At 41.2% G+C, this 24683-nt stretch overlaps 1 protein-coding gene across 3 annotated transcripts in view; it reads right to left on the reverse strand.

Annotated features, from left to right (window-relative positions):
- Window positions 1–244: 244 nt before the first annotated feature.
- The window catches only part of PEAK1 (pseudopodium enriched atypical kinase 1), a 108736-nt gene continuing 84297 nt past the window's right edge, over window positions 245–24683 (reverse strand). For all 3 annotated transcript variants that reach the window (XM_053988230.1, XM_053988231.1, XM_053988229.1), the window contains 3 exons: window positions 22969–23165; window positions 14984–15732; window positions 245–6119 (listed from right to left, as the gene is read on the reverse strand). In XM_053988230.1, coding sequence (XP_053844205.1) covers window positions 4965–6119; window positions 14984–15732; window positions 22969–23165 — 2101 coding nt within the window. In that variant the 3' untranslated portion in view covers window positions 245–4964. The remainder of the gene's footprint in view (window positions 6120–14983; window positions 15733–22968; window positions 23166–24683) is intronic.

Genomic DNA, 24683 nt, shown 5'->3' on the forward strand with positions numbered 1-24683 from the left:
ACTTTGATGTTATCTTACTGCATAACTAAATCACAATCACATCTCTCTCTGCGCTGGCTGAAGGGCTTTGACTGTGCTCCAGGTCTTACAGGAGTTTTAGCAGAACCAACACCACCTCTGCAAAATCAGAGTAAAACCGATGGTCTAGTCGTGCAGTTAAGTACTGTTTGTACTGAGAAACAGTCAATTCAGAGAAAGGGGGAAAAGAAAGTGCATTAAAAGGTCTGACTCAGTTTCTATTGTATCCCTCAGAAAACTTAAAATTTATTTAAATAAAAACAGGATCATTTATTTTATATTTACATAAGGATTAGTTATTACAAACAAAAGAAATTAATTTAGATGGGAATCTCAGCACAAGAATTCAGAACCAGATACATTTTATTTCAGCAGCAAATACATGTTAAAATTAAGGACCTACAGTATGAAGCTGCTGAATAAATTTTGCAGGTAGCTGAACCCTAAACCACATATTTTATTTAAATAATATATTTTTCTCTATAACATGTAGGAATTCTCTTGTATTAACATGTCAAGATGATCCATTCATACTTTGTGGGTAGGATGTGTGGAGCACAAAAGATTTAAGGTGGAACGTTTTTGTAAATGCTACCTGCACTCTTCTCTGTGGGGCAGCAGCACAGTATCCTGGCTGGAGTTACAGATTTCTGAATACTGAAGTGAGACCAGGCTTCTGTATTTGGACATTCCAGGGGCTCCAAAAGAAAATTCTGGATTCCCTCATTCCTAAAAATTTGTAGGCAAGCTTTTATCAGTAGAGTCTCTTTATATTCACCTGGTTATGCATATTGACTGGATCAGATCTGAGGTCTGACAGATAATTAGTAATAAGTAATTCCCATTTGAGAAATACAAAACTCACCCACCTTCCATATCACCTCAGGAGCAGTTCTTGTAGCACTCCTGTTTGAAGAGAGGCTTGCATTTCCCACCACAGCCCAGGGGTGGGTGTGCAGCACCTCCACCAGCTCCAGCAGGAGCAGCACATTCCCCCCTCCCCGCTGCTCCCAGACCAGCGATCCCCCTCGCCAGCACGGAGTCTGCAGCAGATTGTCGGAGCAAGAGGCTTCTCCTGATGCCTGGTCAGGCTGGAACAACTGACTGGGTATCCACTGTTACTCTCCCTGTTCCAGACCCCAAACTTGAAAGCCCAGTTTTGTTACTTCAGGTTTATGCTGTACTACAAGGAACTTAAAGGAACCCGTTCACACAAATCATATGGAATAGATCAACCCAGTATCATACAAAGTACAGCATTTAATTTTGTAAAGTCTTTTGCATCTTTACATGGGCAGTATTATTTCTAGGGCTGTTATGAAAAGAATAAGATTTCCACCAACTGACCAGCTACATTTCAGGTTTTTGACAAGGCACTAAACATTGTGAATCCAATCACTGTGCTCTCTCTGTAATATTAGAGAGGGTTTTAATGGCTCTAAAAGGATCAGAAACCACTCATCATAATTCTTCAAACAAGCATTTGATTTTTCCAGAAATTAGTTTCCACTGGAAAAATCTTTAGAGTTCATGTTAAAAATATTTGAATGACAGCTTTTATTAATAGAAAAATATATATTTACAGTCAATACTGTTATCTTAGATTTGCAGCTCTTCCTGTTTCTTGAGCTCAACTGAAAGTGCGACATTGCTAAAAAAAAATTCAAGATCTGTGCACATATTCAAGTACGTTCTAATATGCACAGCCAGGGGTTTTGTTCCTGCCATACACAGGATCCTGTTACAAACAGAGCGGGTTTTTTTCCTTTTGCTTAGCAATTATGCTGTAGCATTCTTAGGATTTGTTTACAATCAGTTTAATGCATACATTCGTGTGTATTTACGTGGCACAATCTGGTGCCGGGATGGAGAACCACCACAAACACAGTTGCAATCATCATTTATGGGCAGATCTGCAAAGTCAGCCTCAAGCTCCTCAAGGAAGAACTCAGGCCAGATCAGGTTTGATTACATTGGCCATTCTTTCTTTTTTAAAGAAAAAAAAAAACACACAACCATTACAAATTGCTAAAGTTTACCCAGTGCTGCACAAGAAAGAGGTTGGTAGTGAACATCTATCCATGCTTGATTATACTGCAGAGCTAAAATGAGTATTGGTTCATCACAAAAGATACAAACTGAAGTTAGATAGCTAGAGATACAAAGGCGTTGGACCAGCTGCATTAATACGTACGGCTGTACAACATTCAAAATCCAACTCTGCATGTGCGTGTTGACATCAAAGTAACAGTGGGAACACGTGTCCCTAAACATGGGAACACCCAGAGGCTTCAAGGGATCGCCCCACTGCAATGCCAAGTGGTCCAAGAGTTACTCCTATGCCTATGTGAGCTAGCTGGAAAGTCAGGCGCACACACACACCATGGAACAAACACAAAACCAGACCACGGAGAAGAAGCCCCACTGGCAGCTCAGCACACTGTCACTAATAGCTAGTAGGTAGTACACAAGTGACTTGCCATGCTCGGTGTATGTGAACTATGGGAGCATTGCCCTCCTGTGTCCAGACAAAGCAGGGCTGCACTGAACAGGAGATTCTTTGTAAAGGTTCTTCTACAAGCTGCTCAGCAGTAGTGCAGAAACTTTCTTTCCTGATGTAGAGGAAGTACTTCAACTACAAACATTGCACTTGGGCTTTTAATGCACTGTCCTGTTTTTCTGCATCAATGCCACCATCCTTACCTTCTTGCCAAAAAGAGAAAGAAAAACATACATATCACATTAAAATATATTATCCTTACCCTTGCCTGATCCTTCACTGATACAGGTGAATCAAACAAAAGAATAATCAGAAGTTTCAAAAAAATCTCTAGGAAGGTAACAAAGACAGTCTATACTACGGCACAATCAATGTAGGCTTCCACACGCCATTCAGCTGAGCTCTGAGAGATGCCAGAGAAGAATAACACAGACACGTCAGCCCCTCGATGTATGGCGTGGATCCAGAGCTACTCTCGCTGACTTTAAGCCTGGAGGACTGTTCAGTTTCCATGCATGTGGTCCAAGAATGCATATGTTGTATAAAGTGGCTATTTGTTTCAAGGCTGAAGTGAATTGATTCCTCACAGTTTTAACAATTAAAATGGAACATCAATCCATAAAAAGAACACACGGATATCTGCATTTATGTGCCAGGAAAGTAAAGGAAGGGGCTGCAGATCTAGCATCGGGTAAAGGCTGGTGTGTAAAGTGAACACTGTAATGTACAGCTTTAAAAAATAATACAAGAATTGCACATAGATCCATAGGAGAGAAGCACAGGCTCGTAACTACGGCTGTCTGCTTTCCATCACCCGGGTCAGAGTATTCAGGATCACTTTTCCCTCTGCATCCAGATCCATTCTTCAGAGTAACTTGGGAAACAACTCCTAGCCTACCAATATGAGCAAAGATATTGTCTGTACAGAGGTTCCATGGGAAACGGCTGTTAGGGCACAGAAGGAAGTCAGCAGTGGCCTCTAAAAGTGAAAAAGCTCCTTCAAGTTGAGGTTTTAAAAATTCTCACTGTTCAATCCTCACTAATTCCTGCTCTAGTCCAAAACTCTGTCTGTGATGCTCTTTGAGCTCTTCTGACAACATTCCATTTTTAGGGTGCTGTCTATAACAACATTAGAAAACACTGGTTACAAGAGGCAAGAGATGGGCAGCCAAGCACTTCTGCGGGAAATGTGGATCATGATGCTGTTGGTTGTGGCTGCCAAACTTACCAGCTCCCTCAATAATGAAACAACAGAGTTTTTGCCCCCTTGTTTTCACCCTTCAGAGAACTGTGTCCGCAGTAAAAGTTATCTCCATGTTGCCTGTTAGCTGCACACAGACAAGCTCTAAACGTTTCTATCTCCTGCCAACAAACCTGCAAAGCCAATTTCAGTCTCACTTTGCAGTATGGCGTAAGTGACAAGAGCAGACCAAAACAAAACAGAAGAGGTGGCTTTTATTTTCATCCCTGATTCATAGCAGTGATTGTCAGAGAAGGTTATGTACGTCCCATCCATTTCAAATCAGGCTTTAGTGCTTTTTGCAATGGAAGGGGAATTTCAATGGTCCACCATGTGTTGTATTGTTCTTGTATAAATGTGGTTATGGCTACAGTACATCAACAGTCCAGACTGGTGAAAGTTGCCTAGGAAATAGGATAAAGTGTGCATATTCTGCTTTTTAATGCACAGGTCTCAAGCTAAGGGTAATGGTGTGATTAAGGCAGCATTGACGAAATCGTGGATCCATGGTTAGAAAGGACATGGGTAGGCAATGAGGCAGAGGAGGAGGGAAGAGGACTGAACACAGGTGCTTACTGCTCACTGACACTTGCCATGGTCAGTGGGAAAACCACATCTGGGGGGGAAAGTACAGGTGGTGTGAAGTATAAGAGAAAGATCAGAACCTGTTTGGTTGAGACCAAAGGAAAGAGGAGCACAGCCTGCTTGTGGGGGACTGACTAAGCTGAGAGGAAATGTGTGGTATGTGGAGTGAAAGCAAATGAGTGTTTTGTGGCATGGTGGATAATTCATCTCACATTCACCACTAATCCATCTCTGCTTATGGTCACTGCTACTCACTAATCAATGCTACGTAGGAAATTGCTACCCAGAAGAGGAGGGCAATTTGTTTACTGCAGTGGTAGAAATAGTGGTATCAAAGCTTGCTCTCCTTTTCAGCCAGATATGAATCAAGTTACATACTGTCTGATCCAAATGCAGTCGTGTATGTGATCAATCCCTAGCAGGCCTGGCAAAAAAGTAAAGTTTCTGTCATACTTGGTACAGGATGCAATTTCTCCAATTAGAACCTATTTGCTCAGAGTTGTTGGCTTCAATGTCTAGGCTGTTTTGTAACAATTGTACAAAGTGTGAGCCCTAGTGCAGGCTGGAGTGAGGGCTGGGGCAGAGGTGGGGATGCTTCACGAAAAGCAACAGGCTCTACAACTAGTGCTGCTTCATGAGTCTCACAATACGATGAAGCGAGTCTGTAGTGGCAAAAGCCAGATATTGACAACAAAGCCAGTCTTCCAGAATAATTCCACAGTCCCTCTCCAAGGACTTCTCTGCAAATTTGATCATCAGCAGCGTCCTTTTTATATCGAGCCAGTTCTGAAGTATAGCATCTCTCCGCGAGGGGTTGGAAGATGTACTGAGAGCATGGAACAAGTCCTCACGTGGACCCCAAAGCAAACACTGAAGGATTCCTTTGGCTTCTGATATCAAGATCCTCTCCGAAGGGTTGGGATTCAGCAGGCAGCTGGCAAGCTGTTGAAGCCCTTGAGAGTAGAGGGAACGGCAAGGAATCTTGGGGAGATCAGCACAAGTGTATTCCTTCTCTTTCAGCTCTGGATTCTCATCAAAGGGGTTGGGTAAGTGCAGCATTTCATAGATGAGGATGCCAGTCTGGAACTCATCACACTTCTTGTACTGCGTTGCAGTGATGATTTCTGGAGCCAGGCGGGATTGATCCCGCAGGACCTCAGGATCCACCATATGACTCTTCTGCTTGGCCTGGGAGAAGTTGCTCACAATTAATCTGGCTGGGCAGGCAGTGTTGGGATTGGGTTCTGTGGCCTCGGGGCTCAGGGCGCTGCCTCCCGGTCTGGAGTGAACCAACAGCAGGTTCTCCAAGCGCAGGTCACAGTGTGTGATGTGATAGGGCTTCAGGTGCTCGAGGCCCAGGCACAGCTGCAGGAGCAGCAGGCAGACCTGTCTCTCGTACAGGTCGGGGCTCTTGCTGTGGCGGGGCGCGGACTCCCGCACGAAGTCGGCCACCGTCAGCTGCGGGACCTCCCGTGTGATCACCACCACGCGGCTGCGGGGCTTGCTGAGGGTGCCCTGCCTGCTGGGGCTGTCCCTGCGGGAGGCCTCTGGGCTGGAAGCAGCGTCTCTGTTCTTCTGCTCGGGTTCTTTCTGCTCTTCTTCCCGCTCTTCCTCCACATCCGGCGCGTCCTCATCCTCCCACGGAAGGAGGCGAACTGGCACTTCAGCAAGGAAATGGCCGCAGTCCTGCTGGATGTTGAAGTTGATAGCCAGGCTCTGCCGGATAGACAGGCTGTGGTAATACTGCTGGGATTCCTTAGCCTTGCTCTTACAAATCTGGGGGAAAAATAAACAGAACAGACATAATTCTTTAATTTCTAAATTCTATATACATTTTTTAACATGTGCTTTGTTGATGGGATCTCCTGTCTAGGCCTAAACATGAGCAATGAACTTTTTTTTAATTAACTGACCATGGCAGACTGTCTTAAGGCACCCAGTTTTCATTGGCTGGTAAGCAATTGCAGAGCAATACACGCAGGCATCTCTCTCTCTGCATAGATGATCCAATGGAAAGTACAATTCTGGTTTTTAATCAGAACAGCAGCTGATACATGGTAAATGTACAGCAAAGTTTTTTACAGTTACTTGTTTACCTGTATAATTTTATTGCAAGTTCTCTCAGCTTTGTGTGAAGCTTGAACAAGATAAAAATAATCAATTGCAACAGAGGATACAAAGAAATATGCATAAAGTATTTGACCAAACGCTTGCACATGGCTGAGTTAGCATGGCATAACAAGTCAAGCCCTGTCAGCTGGGTGACTGATGTTTGCTCCCTGCCCATTGTAACTGGAACTGAAATCCATAAGCTGCAGCGGTGTGTCTGCAGTGAGGGCTGTATGTGTGCATGGCACAGGCTGCTTCCAGGCAGACTTGGCTCAGGTGATGAATGGACAATCAGTAGAACATGGTACCTTAATTGCTTTCAATCAGTTATCAAGATCCAAAATATGGTTTGGTTTTTTGCCATGTATACTGTATTTATGTCCAGAAGTATCTTATTGATATATACATTATCAACATACCCTTATTAATTGTGTGTGCTCCCATAACAACTGGCAGCTCCAATCCCTGACAAAAATCACTGGACAAGCCCTATAAGGGCCTCTGTTTCTAAGGCATTAACTGATTAAAATTAAAAAGACTCAGCTGTCTTGACCTTTGCATGTTAACCTTAGTTCTACTAAATTCAGAGAGATCATTCACAGCATGTAAGGTTAAGTGTATGTTTTAATCTTTTACATGGTTAGAGTCTAAATATTCACTTGCTGTAATGCACCAACAGGTTTTAAGTGCAAACCTCAGAGAAGAAAGAAGAGGAAGTCATCTCTCTCCAGATGAAGCTACAGCTTCCCTTAGCTCATCTCTGAAACCAAGGAAAGCCAGATGACTCAGGTCAACACTGTTATACACAGTCACCACCACCAAGAAACCCAGATCTCATCCTAACCCCAAATGTAAGCATTAGGTGACTTTTCTGTCTGTTTCTTATTTTTCCCCTTCTCAGAACTTCTGTAGCGAAGTTATAAACTCACCTTTCAGTAACACACACATAAATTTTTCATATTTTATATGCTATGTGGTTAAGAAATATAAATGTGAGATTTAATCTTTTATGGTAGTTGATGAGAAAACTGCATTGTCAGAGAACCACAGGAACTCAGACAAAATTTGTACCAACATTCTGATTGTCCTGTTGTCTTTGAGACTCTGCATATTTCCATACTTCACAAGCACTTACATTTCCCTACTCATTATGTACACTAAAACTGCCTGTTTGTAACTGCCACAAACCCACAAAACTGATTTGAAAAATGCATTTTCTAGTCAATTTTATTTATGAAAGGAAATGTTGATCCTTATCCTGTTTATACAGTGGCTTTTGCTCATTTAAATTTTCAAATGTGTTTTACCCTGTTAGAGGTGAAGTGAGTTCTCAGTGGCATGTGTGTCCCTGGTCCCTTCTCTCAAGGGTTATAGAGGCAAAAATATAGCAATAACCTTTGAATTATACAGAAAAAGAAAATGTCAGCTGATTGTCTTTGAGACTGAAGTCCCCAGATTGATTAAATACTTAATACTGCACAAAAGGCAGAACTAGAAAAGCTCTATAGACAGACTCATATATATGTGTTGAATGTACACACATGCTGTGTATCAAATCTGACTGGGAGAAGAGCTATTAAGGAAAACAAAATTGTTCCATCTATGCCCTTCAAGTCTTTGGCCTTCTTCTTGCACAGTCAGCCATGGGAATACCCAATTCCAACTGCAGAAAAGGTTCAGCATGTTGTAATTCAGCCTTTAGTTTTTAAAAATACTTAAATGACCTAATAATAATTTAAAAAAACCCAACAAAAAACCTCATTCTGAAAGAGTTTAATTTTAAAGTCAAGTTTACTTGCTGGTGAAAAATGTTGAGAACCACATTTGGCCTTAGCTACTGCACTCTATTTCTTAATCCACAGAGGATTTCTAGTGCCACCAGTCAGCTAAAACTGATATTCTGCTAGGAATATATAATCCACAAAGTATGTGCTCTGAAAACAATATACACATCTCAGTTTGGTAAATATAAGGCTTTAAAAAAAGTTTATGGAAAGGATTTCTCCTTGCCAACAAGAAAAGCAAAGGAATCAAGACCTTTTCCTAGTTTCTAATTTTAGTGCTAGGCACCCTCATTTTCCTACTTCAGAGAATGTTCTCAAATTTACTACTATTTCAGTTAAAGTTGGAGATAGGATCTGTACCTCTCAAAATCAGCTTTGGTTTCCTCATTTTAGTAAGCATGGCCTATCCCAGAACTGTGAGAGTACAGAAGCACACTTTCATCCATGCTCTATGGATGTGGTGATGCTTTCTTCTCATCTAGAAATGGCTGGCCACGCACATCTGCATCCAAAGGCATCCAGCTGTTGGTGCAGAGGATGTTTTTCCTGAGCCAGTGGCCTGCAAGGCCAGTCTCATCCGTTTGGTCATCCCTGAGAAACACCTCTCCAGCCTACTAAACCCACCCCAAAGCAGTTCTGCTTCTTTATCTTCTTTATTTTTCTTTCCACTATCCAATCCTAAGTCAACTTTACTTCCAATTTAAGTGACAGCTCTTCTCCTAGCTAATTGGCTAAAAATTGATTCCTGATTCCCATCCTTGAATACGATACCTTTACAACTGGGGAAAATGTAACTTTTTCCATCTTCTTTGTTTATTTTTGAAAATACCCAGCCCTTACTTCTTCTATCTTTACTCCTAATTCTCTGATTTGTGTTGCTCTTTTCTGGATTCTCCCATGTATTACACCTTTCTGAAGAGTAGTACCTATAATGAATTCAGTATTGCAGCTGAGGCCTCTCCAGCATTCAGCGGAACAAAGGTTTGTGTCCGATGATCCTCGGAACACTTTGCAGGAAGAATAAGTTACATTACTAACTCCACGTGCTCTTGAAAACATTCAGAGCACTGTCCACTCTGAAGTAGGAAGCCACAGCAGGGCCAAACCTTCCCCAAAATCAGTTCTTAAATTTCACGAGGTCTTGCTTCAGACTCCTCTGTATCAATGAAAGAGAGTATAAAAGTTATCAACAAACCAGACATTAAATACTAAATAGTATCATAATTAAAACCGGCACTAAAATGACGGCATTCATTCAAAGAGATTTTCCCTCCTTATTGTGCTGTTAAGGAATCTAACCAATATAGGGAAAAGATCTCTAATCCCACAAATGGCCAACAGTGATGGCTTTTGGACACTTCCAGTTCTCTTGTTTAATACAGAGAATTAGATGGGTACATGAACCTGCATTCAGTGTCTACAAAGACAAGAGAGCTGAGATCTGATTTGAGATGTATTTTCTGCTTCTTGCTTTTTGTTTACAAACACCGTGAAGTGAGAAGTGGAAGAGGCAGCTGGGTTATTTCAGGCTGATTAAATTGCTGACTACACAAACACCAAAATTTGTTCACTGGGCAGTCTGCAGCTGTCAGGAGGAAGGGAAAGCTGGGCTTTCTGGAGGCAGCACTCAAACTCAGAGTGTGATAACAAATTAGACACCTGTCTGAATTCATAAAGCAGTTTCTAGAAGACAGACCTGCAGTGATCTGATGTTCCTGTGTCTGGCTTCTCTTCAGGTAAGTCCTGGGGTTTTACACTGCACTATTCAGATTCTTTTACATTGCAGGTTCTACTCAGCAGTCTACTTTATATTACCATTTTGTAAAAGAGTAGTAAATACTGGTATTTAAGACCATCGATGGGAAATTATTCTCAACCAAGCCTTTTGTACTGGAATAACTCCACTATCACCTAAAACTACCATCTGAATGACAAAGATTTAAAACTTTCGAAATGGTTTGAGTTGGAGTCTAAGTTATGTGACTGAAGTCAGTATTTACAGTTGAAAAAATATAGGGAACAAATTGTGAAATTTATTGGCCTCCCTAACAAGTATTTTCAACTGCTGGTGATGAACTGCTAAAGAAACGCACACAGAGCTGCTTTTCTGCTTGTGATGGTTAATTCTGTGTCAAAGCTGGGAAAAAACATATAGTCTAGTTTCCTTTGCATTTTTAAAACTTTTGTCTGTTCCAGTCATCTACTCAAAAAGATGGAAATCCTGTTGCCTTTTACATATAGAGTATGCTGAATACCTGTTTTTTGGCACAGGAAGAAAAGGTGAAAATACTTTGACTGAAACACTAGCACAGAAAGTAGGATCAATGACTCATTTACTATTTGCTTTAATGAAATACATCCAGCTGAGCTATGAAGATATGGTATGTGATAACAGCCGAAAGGAAGGGGTTGATAAGGGCTTGGCCAGCCTTATTTCATGAGCTGATAAAGAGCTGGTTGATCAAAAGATGAAGCAATGTTGGTGAAAAACCCTTCCGTATGATGCAAGAAAGCAATGAGAAAAAAGGAGAGTACAAGTAGGAAGGAATGCAAAGTATCCATGCTCCTTTTCACTGGAATGCACTGTCATCATGTATATTTTCTTTAATGCATCCACGTGAACTGAATACCTGTCACGTTTATAGGGACAGGACAGGTTTCTTTATACCCTGCCATTTCAATTTTCCTCAGTGCTCCTAGCCCAAGAAGCAGGATTTGAACATTTCAGAGTTTCTACAAAATGTTCTGTGTTAGCTTTTCTTCTTCCTTTATGAGTCCCGTGGCCTACAGTGCCATCAGCTGACTCTCACTTTCCCAGCAGGGAATCTCATTTCCACTCTGTCCCATGCATTTCACACGGCGACAGTGAACTTAAAGCACCACCAGTATTGTGGGAAATGAATTTACAAGCGCTGAAAATGAGAAACACAGAAGATCACAAAGACTGTACCATCTGTGCCACTTTGTTGTATTGCACAGAGGGACAACTGCAAATGAAATTCTGTGTAGAATGAAAGCTTGCTAATCCCAAATTGATAGCTTGTTCTTGGCACAACCTTGTTTTCCAAGGAGGCCAGTTTGATCTCTGATTGACCTAATTTTCTTGATCTGGCCTTGGAACACAGCTTTGACTTTTTAATGATGTGCCAAAACACAGAATTCTGTTTTGCTGTGACTGAACTGGGAATGGGCTGGAAGTTGAATGTACATTGCTTTGTTTCGATCTGAAGCACAAAGTTCTGGGACAACCTTTAACAATGCTTCTGACAGGAAGCTCCACTAGGAAGCTGAATTACCAAATAAAACAACCTTAGCACACCGTGACAAACTAAACATGACTAGGAAGTAATTGTCAGCTGCAATACAAAACTGCCAGCCAAGTTCAGCCCGGTGCTGCTTACTTCTGCATTCCTGTGTTTTATAGCTGGGACACAAACCTTACCACGAATCCTAAGGTTTTACTGCTAGGAGAACTTCTGCTGCCCTGCAGCAATCAAAGCAATACATCTGAACTGCTCCTTCTGAGCTGTTTGCATCCCTGCAATTCCTGTTACCCCACCTGACCAGCACTGCCACACGTGCCTGTGGCCAGAGACAGCTGGGTTTTATGGCTGTTGTTCTATGTAGACTCTGAATCCTGGCTTCTGTGAGTCAGCCTGTGATACTGGACAGAGTCTGCTTCGAGAGTTTAATTCTGAAAGTGGAACCAGTTTATGTCACTGACACACTAGGTTATATTGTCTGTTATTCCTTCTGAGTAATCTAATTTATTTATTTTTTAATAACAGACGTCCCTACCACATCAGTGCCTTATTCAATTTGTGTCAGGACACTGAGAAGAGAACTCATCCAGTCTGCTGTGTCCAAAGAGCTGGTGCTCTGTGCTGCTTTTACTTTGGTGTAACCTTTTCACCATATATTTGGAATTAGTGCTAAGACTGTGGTTTCAGGGGAATGTTTATCCATATTGCCCCAGATCTACCAACAGCTTGGAAGGTGGTACTGCACTTAGGTGAAAGAAAAACACCTCAGCGTCTGGAATTTTATGGAAACCTTTCTTGAAAGGGAATCTACATTTTTTCCATTTGAAAAAGTACTTTTCTGGTCATGACTTATGTACTGGTTTTATTTCTAATGTTTCAGTCAAAATAATTTCCACATAGCTTCCTGCAGCTATTTTTGCACTGGGTGTTTACTAGCAGATTAGGTGAGAGTTGAAGCAAAAATCATTTCACAATAAAGTGCTGTGAAACAACACCCCCCTATGAATGTTTCCTCTAATATCCACCCCAACAGAACAAGCTGTGCTCGTTCTCCACCAAATTTATCAGAGCATCTTTTACTGGTGAAACCACCAGAATGGAAAAGTGCACTGGTACATTCACCTCTACAAACCATTCATTGTTCTAAATTTAATTCAGCAGTAGTTAAATGGTCAAAGCTGAATTTTTAACAATGCTTTTGTAATTATATTTTTGGAGATAGAATATTAAAATGCCAATTTTATGTATCAAGACTATTAGCACTGTTTGGGGGTGAATCTCTGATTTTCTACGAAGAGAATAATAATTTAAAAAAATCTCATTATGACATTGTTTCTCAGATCTAATATTAAAAACATAAAACTCTTAGGTTTTTTAAGTTTAAAAACTCTTAACTGTCTGAATTGTTTGCCAGTGTTGCTTGGGTAGTGCTGCAAAACTCAAAAGAGCTACATTAATTTACACAGTCCAGAGATGTGGCTCCATATACACTTTCAAAATGTATTTCTAAGACTTGATCCAAAATAACAGGAAAACTGTTTTGGATTCAACTGGCACACCAGTAGTTTTCATCTCACTGCTTTTTCCACCCTGTTTTGGGGACGAGGGATTTAAAGTGGCAGGAAGACACAGGTTATTTGTTGAAGGTAGATTACTATGTAATTTGGCTCACACTAAATACACCCATGGTAGTAAAAACTAGCATATTTGTTAAAGCTAAATTCCCCAAATCTCTGTGTAATGATACAGCAATCTGTGGTTATGGGCTTTTGGACAAATCTGATCCTGGACTGATGGCTTATGAGGCAAAGATCAACTTGGGGCCAACACCGTCCTCTATCCCATTAAGTGCCCGAGGGGTATTTTCAAGAGGAACTTTTCCTCTCATCGTAACACCACAACAGCTCCTGGTGACCTCCAGCTCAAGGGTATTTTGTGGATACTTCACTTGCATCTATTACAATGCAATAAACCTAGCTAGTCAGATAACTATTTTAAGAAACTTGAATTATGAAAAAGAAAATTTAGCACCTATTTGACCACGTTACCCTGCTGTTCTTTCTTCTCTCTGGCTTTCTACAAGAGAAACGTATTTCAGAGGACACGAGGTAACAGACCAATGACACAGGTCTTGCCTGTCAGGGAATATTTTAAAGGCACATCTGCCTATCACATTAGTGATAACTCAAACCTGCCCATATAGAAAAATACCACTCTGGGCCCTAGAAGCAATCATTTTGCATCATTGTATTAAAGCAAAACCCTCCAAGCCAGCCATGAGCAATGCCAGATGCTGATTCTGAACCACAGCTGACTGCCATGGTCTGGCTCTCCTTGGCTGCTCTGTACCACTGGACATGGCAGCTCCAAGACATCCATATTTCATTTCACATCTTTTCCAATAAGAAGGCCTTAATAATTAACGCAAGATAAATGGTTAGACCCAGATCTCTGCATTAAAAAGATACCTCTTCAGGCCTCAGAAAAACATATTAGCTGCACCAATCTTACCTTTCAGTTTTTTATATCTTGCTTGTAAACAGTCATGTGGGAGTGGTAACAACATTTTGTTCCTGTAAAGCACCACCCTTGTGAGAATGTGAAATATAAGGAATAACAGCTCAGGCCTCACATATCTGTGTCAGGCAATAAATGTTTTATCTCAGTTTCAACAAGGAGGAGTCAGAAGTTCAGTGATTTACTCAAGGTCACACAGGAAGCCTGACAGTGCTATGAGTCTCAGCTGTCCTTCTCACTATCTTCCTACCAGATAAACATTGAGAAATGCAGAGATACAGCACTCAGAAAGAGCAACCTATATAAAATTCCATGAAATAACAATATCTGGTGAGACAGCTGCCAGCTAGGCACTCATACATTAGCAGTAAATCTGGTAAATTTTATTTCTTTAATATAGCTGAAGAATTTATAAGGCAAACACTGATGGCTAGGCAGAGCTTTTGAAAGGCTGGAAATGAGCACTGGTGAAAATCTAAGACCTTGTATGGGAATAGAAAGGTCTATTACCCTAGAATTTACATTTAAAATTACATGGCTCTGAAAATAGAGAACTTTTCCATTTCTTAGGAGACCTTTCCTAACTAGGAGTGATGATTTGATTTCCTCTGCATGCAGGTGAATCAAAGGATTTTGTTACTGCCAGTTCCCAAGAAAACTGCCGACACACGTTAAAAAAATACAGGTTTTCTTTCAAAATGTCCTTAAGCAGTGACCATAGCAAAGACTAAGCTGTGTTGATTTCTCTTTCAGTCATTTTGGAGCTGCAATAAAAACACGCAATTAAACAGCAGGTACCAATGCCACAGATGGGTGTGGACAGAAGGAAGAGCCTGTATCTTGGGAGCCTTACTTCTCACCCATCTGCCAGCAGTAGGCCTATCACTACGGGATGTGGTGCAGAGTATGGCTGCTGTCACATTTTGCCACCGGTCCCTTGGGTTAGCATTTCTCCAGCCCCTCTCACCTTGACTGCGTAGTTGTTGAGGGGATCCTTCGCGTAGGACGCGGGGTAGTAAACGGCATCGCCCGCCTCGCAGCACGGCTTGTCGCTGGTGAGCCGGAAATCCGACCAGCTGTCCACCCCGAAGCGCAGCTGGTCCTTCTGCCCGGCCATGAACAAGTCTTCACATTTCAGCGCCAGCTTCTTCAGCGAATCAGCGTGCAGGCTCCGGATCTTGCCCACCACCTCCTCTCTGTTTTCGATGCCTCGATAAAGTGCTTGTCTCTGTGGCTTCTGCACGCCTCGGCCCTGCTTGGCCTGCGAGAGGCGCCGCCCCGTCAGGGACTCCATGCTGCTGGAACACCGCTCCTTAATACTGATAGTGGTTAGGCTGGAAACACTGTTCGTCGCTGAGGTGGTTGCCCTCAGTTTCTCTGCCGGCCTGTCCAAGGAATCTCCTGACTCGTTGTCCAGGACCTTGAGCTCCAGGCTGACTGAGGAGCAGGCGCTGCTTGCTTCCCAGTTGGTGTCAATGTCATAGGTGGGGTTGGCCATGATGCACAGGTTGTTCTCCAGAGCCTGCTTCTGGAGATCTCGGGGAGTTGGCTCTGTGTTAGCTCTCAAAATTGTTTTCTTTGGCAGTGGAGGTGGTGTTGGCTGCAAGTTGTTCACTGTCTCCTGGTCTGCCAGCCCTCCAAAGGCAATGGCATCATCCAAAGCTCCCTTGGGTTGCCTGGGCTGTTTTGGAGGGATCATGGCTGCTCTGGACTGCCCTGTGGAATAAGATAATAGTAAGAGAAGATTAAAGTACTTCATATGTGCTGCTCCTGTTTGCACTCTGCAAAGAAGTTTAAGGCAAAAAGCCCCCAAAACCCTGACTAGGACCTGCCCCCCTGCAACATTTCAAAAACCCCTCGATACATATAAGAAAAGATGAACTAATTAGAAAGTAAATGACCAAATCAGCATCATTATGTATCTAATTACATCCAGCCAGTCTTGATTTGACCTTGGCATATATAGTGAAATCAGCTTCAGTGCTAGCAGTGCTGCCATTTTACATCCAGCAGACCAATGATAAGAACTGCAAGCAGAAACCAACCTCAATTCGACACTTTGGCCAAGTCCAGTTTCAGCAATTACAACCAGTGTCCTATAATTTCTTCTGCAGTCAACTGACTGTTATATTACTCCTTATTTTCTATTCAAATGTGCTAAAACTAAGGGTGGATAACAGTCCATAAAACAACTGGGAAATGCACTAGACAGGCTGAAAATCCTATTTCAGAATGGAACCCAGAAACTGCCTGACACAAATAACACAGTTTAGATGCTCTGGTGGTCACAGAAGGCAGTCAGGATTGCCCCAGCAGATTCACACAGTGAAATCAAGGAAGTTAAGCCAACTTTCACTCAAGTTGACAAGTGTGTTGCCATCAAGAGCAGGAACATATTTTGACAGAAATAGTTTCTACCCTGCAATTAAAACTCTTGTGCCCTCCCCCTGATTTTAACTTCTCTAATGCATTTGCCTTCCTACCTTGCCATAGGTACCTTTGTTGGCAATGTTACGTTCAGAGATAACCAGACCCGCCTTCACTCAAGAGATTCCGAATGGCAATCCCAGCCCTGACACAGGCTGGGATTTTCTAGTTTCAGACATTTGTGTGAATCCAGGGAATATAAACTTCCTGTCATGTATTTTGGATGGCTTTTATCAGGGGCATTTATGTTTCAAAAGTGCCAGAGTCCTTGGAAATCCAGAATAAATAAAAGACAACAATATAAAAGAGAATAAGAACTAATAAACACACAATACAAATGACCAGCTCACTGCTCTGGGACAATTAAACTGTTGTTACTCATATCAAAGATGAGATCCTTCCAATCAACTGCTATTTTCAGAGAAATTATTTTATAAGCTTTCTACTTCTCCTGGGAGGTTCACTGATTTGTCACGGTAAGGTAGGAAGCCAGCTCTGACAGTTGAAAACAGCAGAGCTGAATGGATTCTCTGAGTAATTGCAGCTGAGCATCTTTTCTAGTAAGGGAACAGACAGTATAACTATTTGACTATTTATAATGTACTGAATCATAAAATAATTTTGGCTGAAATGACCTTTAAGATCAGAGTCCAACTGTTAACCCAACACTGCCAAGCCCACGAAATCCTCGTAAAGAGAGGACTAAACTGGAAGACTAGGGGGATCTAAGATTCAGATCTGAATTACATCACTTTAATCCATAATTAATAATTAATCACTTTGCAGTTTGCAAAAAGAAAGAAATATTAGCTTCCTTTGCATGTTAAGATATGTTGTTACAGTTTTTATGAACACTACTGAACCTGAAATCCACATGGCCAGGATGTACCAAACCCTGCAGTGCTGGGACAGAATGCTGAAATACACCTCCTAATTTCAGAAGATCAGAGAGGATCATATTTTTATATGTATCCTCAAAAAAACCAGCCTTACACTCTGCTTTTTTAACAATCGTTCTCTTTTCAATCTTTCCAAGGAGACAACATCCCAAATGAAACTTCTATCCCTATCCTTTGTTTAAGCTCCAGAAACCCTCAGAAGAGCCTTATGGATTTAATGATAAGCCTGGCTATTCCAATGTTTAAAAAACCAAGTTCTGAGCAGGAAATCCTATCAGTTTTGTACATACCTGATATTCAGGGAAGACTGCAAATTATTGTAAAGGTTGCTGAAGAAAATGTAACTCTTGGAGGGCTTAGGGGACCCTACTGCTCCTTTGTATTGCAGCGAATGTTTGCTGTGCTGCAGCACCGAATTCTGGTGTCAGCTGGGCACCACAGGAACTCTGTCCTGAAGTTCCTTTTGCAGAGGTGAAGTGTGGTATGATTCCAAGTCGAAAGCAGAATTGATGTCTGTGTGCCAGACACACATCCAGATGCCTTTTGCTTAATCCTAAGACAAGTTCATTTCTACTTGATATCCAATTCTCTTACTCATGCAAACGTGTGTCCTCTTCCACAACTGCTCACTCTTACAAAATCTGTGACCTATGCACTTCTCCCCAGCAACACTGTGCTAAAGATCACTTGCCTATTTTCTCCTCCTCACCCTCTTCCCCACTCTGCTGAGACAGCCTGACTGCTGGGTTTTACAGAGACGCTGTTCAGGAGGCAGTTTGCTAACAGGCCTTGCTTGTGGGACTTGCTAACCCAAGGATGCACAGGTGCTAGAGGGAAACAGGGAAACAAATTAGAGCAAGATGCACACCCTGAGCAGCAGCAGCAGCAGCAGCAGCAGCAGCAGCAGCAGCAGCAGCAGCCCTCTTCAGGAAAGGTAAGATTTATAACAAGCTCTCTGCTCGATTCTCTTCTTTTCTGTTTGCTTTAATGACTCCATCCTCCAAAAGCCACTCACACAGAGGAGAGTGTTGAGACTGCAACCAGTGTTGTTTTTGCACAGCTACTGGCACTGTGACATCCAAACAGAACTGGAGAAGGTTTTCATAACCAGAAGTTGTTTTTTCAGATGTCTGGAGGGGGTGGCAGGTTCCAGAGAACTGAATGTACAAGTCATTCTGTAGTTACTGTTGCAAGTACTCTCAGCTGAGAAAAAAATGAGTTTGTATAACATGCTATGTTACAGTGTAGTTTCTTCCCACAAGAACAAGTTTTCCATATTGAAATCTAACCATCTGTATTATCCAGTTGAAAAGTTTCATGTCTGCACTGTTTCTATGCTGAGTTCTAGCACTGTACATTTCTTTCATAGCTATTGGGCCAGTCTCCAGCTCAGCTTTCCCCAAGCGTGGCAGAAAACGACACGGCTCAATTTTTATAAAATCATTGCCTAGCAAGAAAAAGATTGTCTTAAATGTTGTCCCTGTCAAAGGCACAAGAATGCAATTTTGCATAGGAATGCTAGCAGAGCATTAATTTCTTTTTCTTGCCTATCCTTTTCTTCTCCCCTTGCATGCTTAAACTATTTTACGTTTATGCACTCGTCATTTCCTTACCTACTGCACAGACTCTCCAACATTGCAACTTCAGCCTGAGCCACACTCTTGGGAGGCAAAATGAAGAGGAAGAACAGGGACAATATTAGGCTACCACTTTGAGAGATCTTTGAAGTGGATTCCAGACTGCTCAATGACAGAAAAAAATTTAACTCTTTACAGACAGGATATTTCTAGAGAGCTTTAAATAATTCTACAGTTCAATAAGATCTTCCAATATAGAATCTCACTATACTATTTAAATATTAATGCTTAAGCCTCCAGATACCATGCAGAGTTCTGAAACTCTGAAAGACATCTGAGAAAGGCATTTAAATTTAATTTTTCTGGGTAACTGATTTATCATCAGACTTTACATTGCAGCCTATTTATGTTAGCTGCTGAAACTATCAAATCTGACATCACCCCTTAATAAACACTTATCCTGACTGATAAAAATAACCAAACCATGAAAAAAACCCACAGATGCATCAAGTACCTTCCAACCACAGCAAAAGCTACCAGCATGCTTCACAGCCCCAATTCCAATAAATGCTGTCCATGTATACCACTATCCTATAAAACTGTCCTGTACACAGATTTGCATTAAGTCCTCCACTGTTTACACATGTATTGTTAATTGAATAGTTAAAAACCTCAGCAGAATGATTATACATGCTAGAGACAGGGAAGCTGACATTTGGTAAGTATCACTGGTGATGCATGACCAGCGTCTCAGCAGTAATTTGGGAGTGGGCACAGGTCTCTTGCTAAGAGAAGTCTCACTTTGTTTGCTTGGTGACTTGTCAGGTCTTGCTGCCCACTCTCCATTGCACCATGTTAGACATTACCTGTGCTAATTATGTACTATCCAAAATGCACCAGACTGATGCTATAATCACTGTCTGTCACTGAACTGTCAGTTTTCATCAACAATGATCTCATTACTTTATTTACAGCCTGTTTTCTGCTCTGGTCTAACTGACTGACTGAGGCAATGCCCCATGGCAGACACTGTGATTGGGACTTTTTTCCCAGTGCCAGCAATCACAAAGCCTAGAAACCCAGCCTCCATTTTCCTATTTCCGTGTGAAGAGAAAAACAGCTGATAATGAAATAACCTATTCTTTTTTCAATGGCAGAAGTACTATCTCAAGTATACTGAGAATACCTTAATCTACTTACAGCCATGCAAATTTAATCAAGTCAATTTCCCCAACAAATTCAGACAAAGACAGAACAATTTAAAGATTTGTAAAGGAAAAGCTTTGTCTTCCTTATCATCAGTTACAGGGCTTACCTGAATTAACTTCTATAACAATAAAAGAACCACTTACAAAAGAAACATCCAAGCCCTCCCTTACACATTTGAACATTTGTTTCTTCACCTTCAAGTGATTCAAGTGGCAGCCTCTGGATTTTGTTAAATAGTTGATACCACAGGTCTCCCTCACTGCAGTTCTGCTCACCACATGAGCACCCACACCATGATCAAGCCAGACTTTTCCTTTGATAAGCTGGATGGATTCAGACTCTGAATTAGTCCCTATGAAGTGCTTGCCACAATACCAGGCATTTGCAAAACTTTTCTTTAGAGCCTGTGCAATTTTTAAAACATTCTTCCTAAACTGTGGGCACCAGAACTGTGACCATGGCAGTCGAGAACCTCTCTTCTCCTACTCAAATTTCCTCCCGTTTCTACAGCCAGGAACACACCTTATCCTATGATCATAGTGGGATCTCATAAAAGCCCCAACTCTTTTATGTTGTACTGATTCCTGGAGGAGAATCCTCTGTTTTGTAAGGTTTGTCTCTTGGAAGGCCAAACCAAATATATTTGAGGGCGGTGCCTGATATAAACTATTACCTGACTGCAGATGAAAATTTACCATGGCTTGCAATGATTTCTGTTCATGACACTTCATAAGTGCTAAGGCATCATGACATGTCAGAACTGAAGATTAGCCATTTATCAAAGTAGAGACATATTATCTGCTTTTTAATAAAAACCATGGAATATGTATCAGATGAGTTTAAAAGGTGAACGTTGTGCATTATGCTGCAAATTGAGATGTTCACGTGATGTATTTTACAAACTACAAACTGTAGCATGCAGCTGTAATTGCAGCTGAGGCAAGAGTCAAATGTGATGTAACTTCTCATATTATCCTTTCTTCCAGTTTCACATACCAGTATTTGTTAATTCTATAAGAGATAAGATTTTGCTGCCTAGGTGATGCAAGATGCGAAAACAAGTAGGAATTATTCGCTGTTGCTACCTAGAAATCTCTCTGCTGCCATCTGAACTAGAAAGTGAGGTTGCTTGAATAAAGCAGAAAGCCTTTGAAGGGCAGCCAGGGAGCTCAGTGCCATTTAGGGAAGCATTGCTCCTACCAGCAGGCAGCTCTCCCAGCCAGAGCCAGGCAATCCCCAGAGCTAAATTAACCCTTCCACAGCAAAAGATTACTTTGGAGACAGCACAGCTCAAAGTGAACGGATGGTGAGGAGAAGATTTTGAATAGATTACTAAGGGATTGACTTTTTATGGTTTTAAAAAGAAACACTGAGACTTAGGAACAGCACTAATACAGGCCAGGACAGACAGAAGGGCTCTCTTGAGACAGTCAGGCAGGGTGAGCTGGAGCAGGTTGTCCAGATCCTCTCCAGTTGGGCTGTGAATATCTCCACAGATAGAGATTCCAAAACTTCTCTGAGCAAGCTGTTCCAGTGTTTGGTGGTATTTTGCTGCACGGGATAAACATGGTACAAGTTGTTCTGATGCAGCTAGAACTCAACTGCCTGGATTGTGTCTGCAATGTCCCTGTCTTCTAAATACAGCAAATATAGATGCAGACATATATCTCACTAAATTGAAAAGAATTTATTAGATCTATGAGTAATTCTCCATAAAGATACAGATTTTAGTTTTCCTCCTTAGAGGAAGTGTTTCTTGGTAGATGTTAGCATCACACTTGGACAGGATATTTTTCCTCCTTATGCTTTATAAACAACACCTAATTAATGTTTTAACAGTAGAATGCACTAATAAGCTTGCCACTAATTCGCATTTAAGCAAAAAAATGCAACACTTTCACTGAATGTCTAAAGAATGTATGCACCTGAGGGTTTGAAGTTTAGTCCTTGATCCCTAAAACCTGTGTGGACGTGCCAAACCCCCTGCACTCGTGAGCCATCTCAACACAATCACTTTACTCTTGGCCAAATGCTTAGTAAGTTGCTGTGTTTACAGGATTGGGATGTTCAAAAAACATGTACTGGGATATCCTGGAATGTAAATAAATGAGAGATTTTGTTGTTCTAGAAAACCTGGCTGGAGGTATCCCTGAGTTCACAGTACTGCAAATCTAAACGCTTCAGAAAATTAGGCTGATAATATTGATACTGTGCACCAGGAGACGCTGCTTTATCTTGCTCCCTTATCTTCCAGAGAAGCCTTGCATCCAGGGATCCCTTTAATGAGTCAGGAATTCAGTAATCTTTGAGTAGTACCTTCAGGACATTCATATCTCATTGGGAAGGACCAAAAGTAAACTCTCTGACTAGGATAAGAACAGTTTCAGCCAACAGAAGATGGGTACAAATATTTTAGCAGTTATTGATGCTCTAAAATAAAAAGCTCCATCTTTTGCTGAAGTTTAGAAAAATATTGAATTTCTCTTATTCCTTCTAAAGAAATTAGGTAGCTTGCTCTGTATTTTAAACCTCTTTGACAAAAATTCCTCCAAAGAGATAAAACAATGTTGATTTTAAAAATTATTTGAGATGTTTATCACTAAGGGCAATTAAAAGACTGTTTTAAATTACAGGAAAACAAACCTTTGAGTTTGTTGAATCTTCACTTTCTTGGTTATGATCTCTGAATGAGACTATGTATCTTTATTTTCTGTAAATCAACATTAAACAGTTAGGCATTAAAAGCTACCCTCATGAAGATGTATTGAGCTGTTCAGAAGAAAAGGCTCTTCACACCCTGGAAAGGTATCCAAAATCTGATCCAGTTCCTGTCCACTCACCTAAATTGCTGTAGGTAGCACTGCAGGTACTCAGATCAGGAGAATTTGGAGCTGCTTCTTTCTCCTCCTCGCCTGGTGGCCCGCGGGCGGACGAGACCGGGATGACGGAGGCGCTGCCCCCATTGTCCTGCTTCACAAACACAGCTCTGGGGACACGAGGGGACAGCTCCTCCAGGGTCGGGTCATCAGGCACTTGACTGAAACAAACACAACAACGTCACCTGGAGACACAAGCTGGGCACTAAGTATCTGCAGGAAGGGGAAAGAACCCTCCTTTTCTAAGAGCAATTATCTTCCTTAATGAGAAGAAACAACTTGTGACTGAAACAGTAACATGTTAGTTACTGTTATCATTATTATAATAATACATATAATACAATAGTTCATGCCTTTGATATAAAAACTACAATAAAATGTTCTACAGCTTGACTACCATCAACGTCCGTACTCGTAAATGTGCAGGCATGATTCTGGGTAAAGTGAGCGGGACTCAGGACAGCAGCAGAGTTTAGGGTGTTTTTTGCCAGTGCAAACAATTGTGCCTCAAACAAATAGAACAAGGTATAGCAAGGGGGATTAAGTCCCAATAAATGCATAAAACTTCAATGATACACTTTCATATCCTGGTAGGATTTTGGGAACTGACTCTGGGAAACAGACCTCATTTAGGCTAATAATCTCTTTCCCATATAAAATTCTCCACCATTAAAATCCATCTGCATTAGGCCAACTGCAAAAGGCACTGAAGACATTCCTCTGTGCCTGCTCTTAGCTATGAAGTTTTAATCACACTGTGATGACTTATAGCACAGAACCCTGAAAATCGTGCATTTATTTGGTTTCCATGGATATATTTATTGCAGTATAATTTAAGAATTATGCATTATATGCATGAAAAAAATGTCGAGATTTAATAAAACCCCACAATCGTACTGAAAATATAACAGCAATTATCAATAATATGCCACAAAAACATGTCAGAGCAAAAATATTTCCATGCCTTTATGTTCTCTCACTTGCAGAAACAAATAGTCATTACAGGCCAAATCTCAAGAGCATATGTTTGCTGTTTGCTAGTGCTCATTACTACAGCCTGATCAAATACGCCAGGAAGAATTTGAACTACTTGTGACTTCCATTAGGGACAGGAGTAACACACTTCCATCAAAAAACAATCAGCATGTCATGTATCTGTAGAGATACTTAACTTTTGTGATAAGCATTTCAAACTTCCACAAAGAGTTAACATAAATGATAGGCATATGTCTATGGCAAAGCCAAAACCCTGAAAATCCTGGGACACAAATCTTGTAGCAACCCCAAGTACAAAGATTCCAACATGCCAATGCTGTGCATGACAAGACCCAGGACGGTGCAGTGAGCACATGCTGTTTCTGCTCAGACTCATGAATTTTAACTGCAGGCTGACACAAACCAAACTCATTAGAACTTGTTAGTGGAAGAGAAAAAATGGCGTAAGTTCAAAAGGATGTAATCTTTAATCAGCGTACCATTTTTTGTTCAATTTTAGTACCATGCATAGGAATGGTGTGAAGAACATTCCATGTGCCATAAATATATCCACATTAAAGAGTTAACCTCGGTAATTTCAGAGTAAAGCAGACATAAAATTAAAGCAGTAACAAGGCTCTCAGGATAATTTAACTGAAGACTTGTAGTTGCTGTAAATAATATACATACCTGCATTCCTCTAC

This window comes from Vidua macroura, chromosome 12 (assembly GCF_024509145.1).
Source record: "Vidua macroura isolate BioBank_ID:100142 chromosome 12, ASM2450914v1, whole genome shotgun sequence".
Lineage (NCBI taxonomy): Eukaryota > Metazoa > Chordata > Aves > Passeriformes > Viduidae > Vidua > Vidua macroura.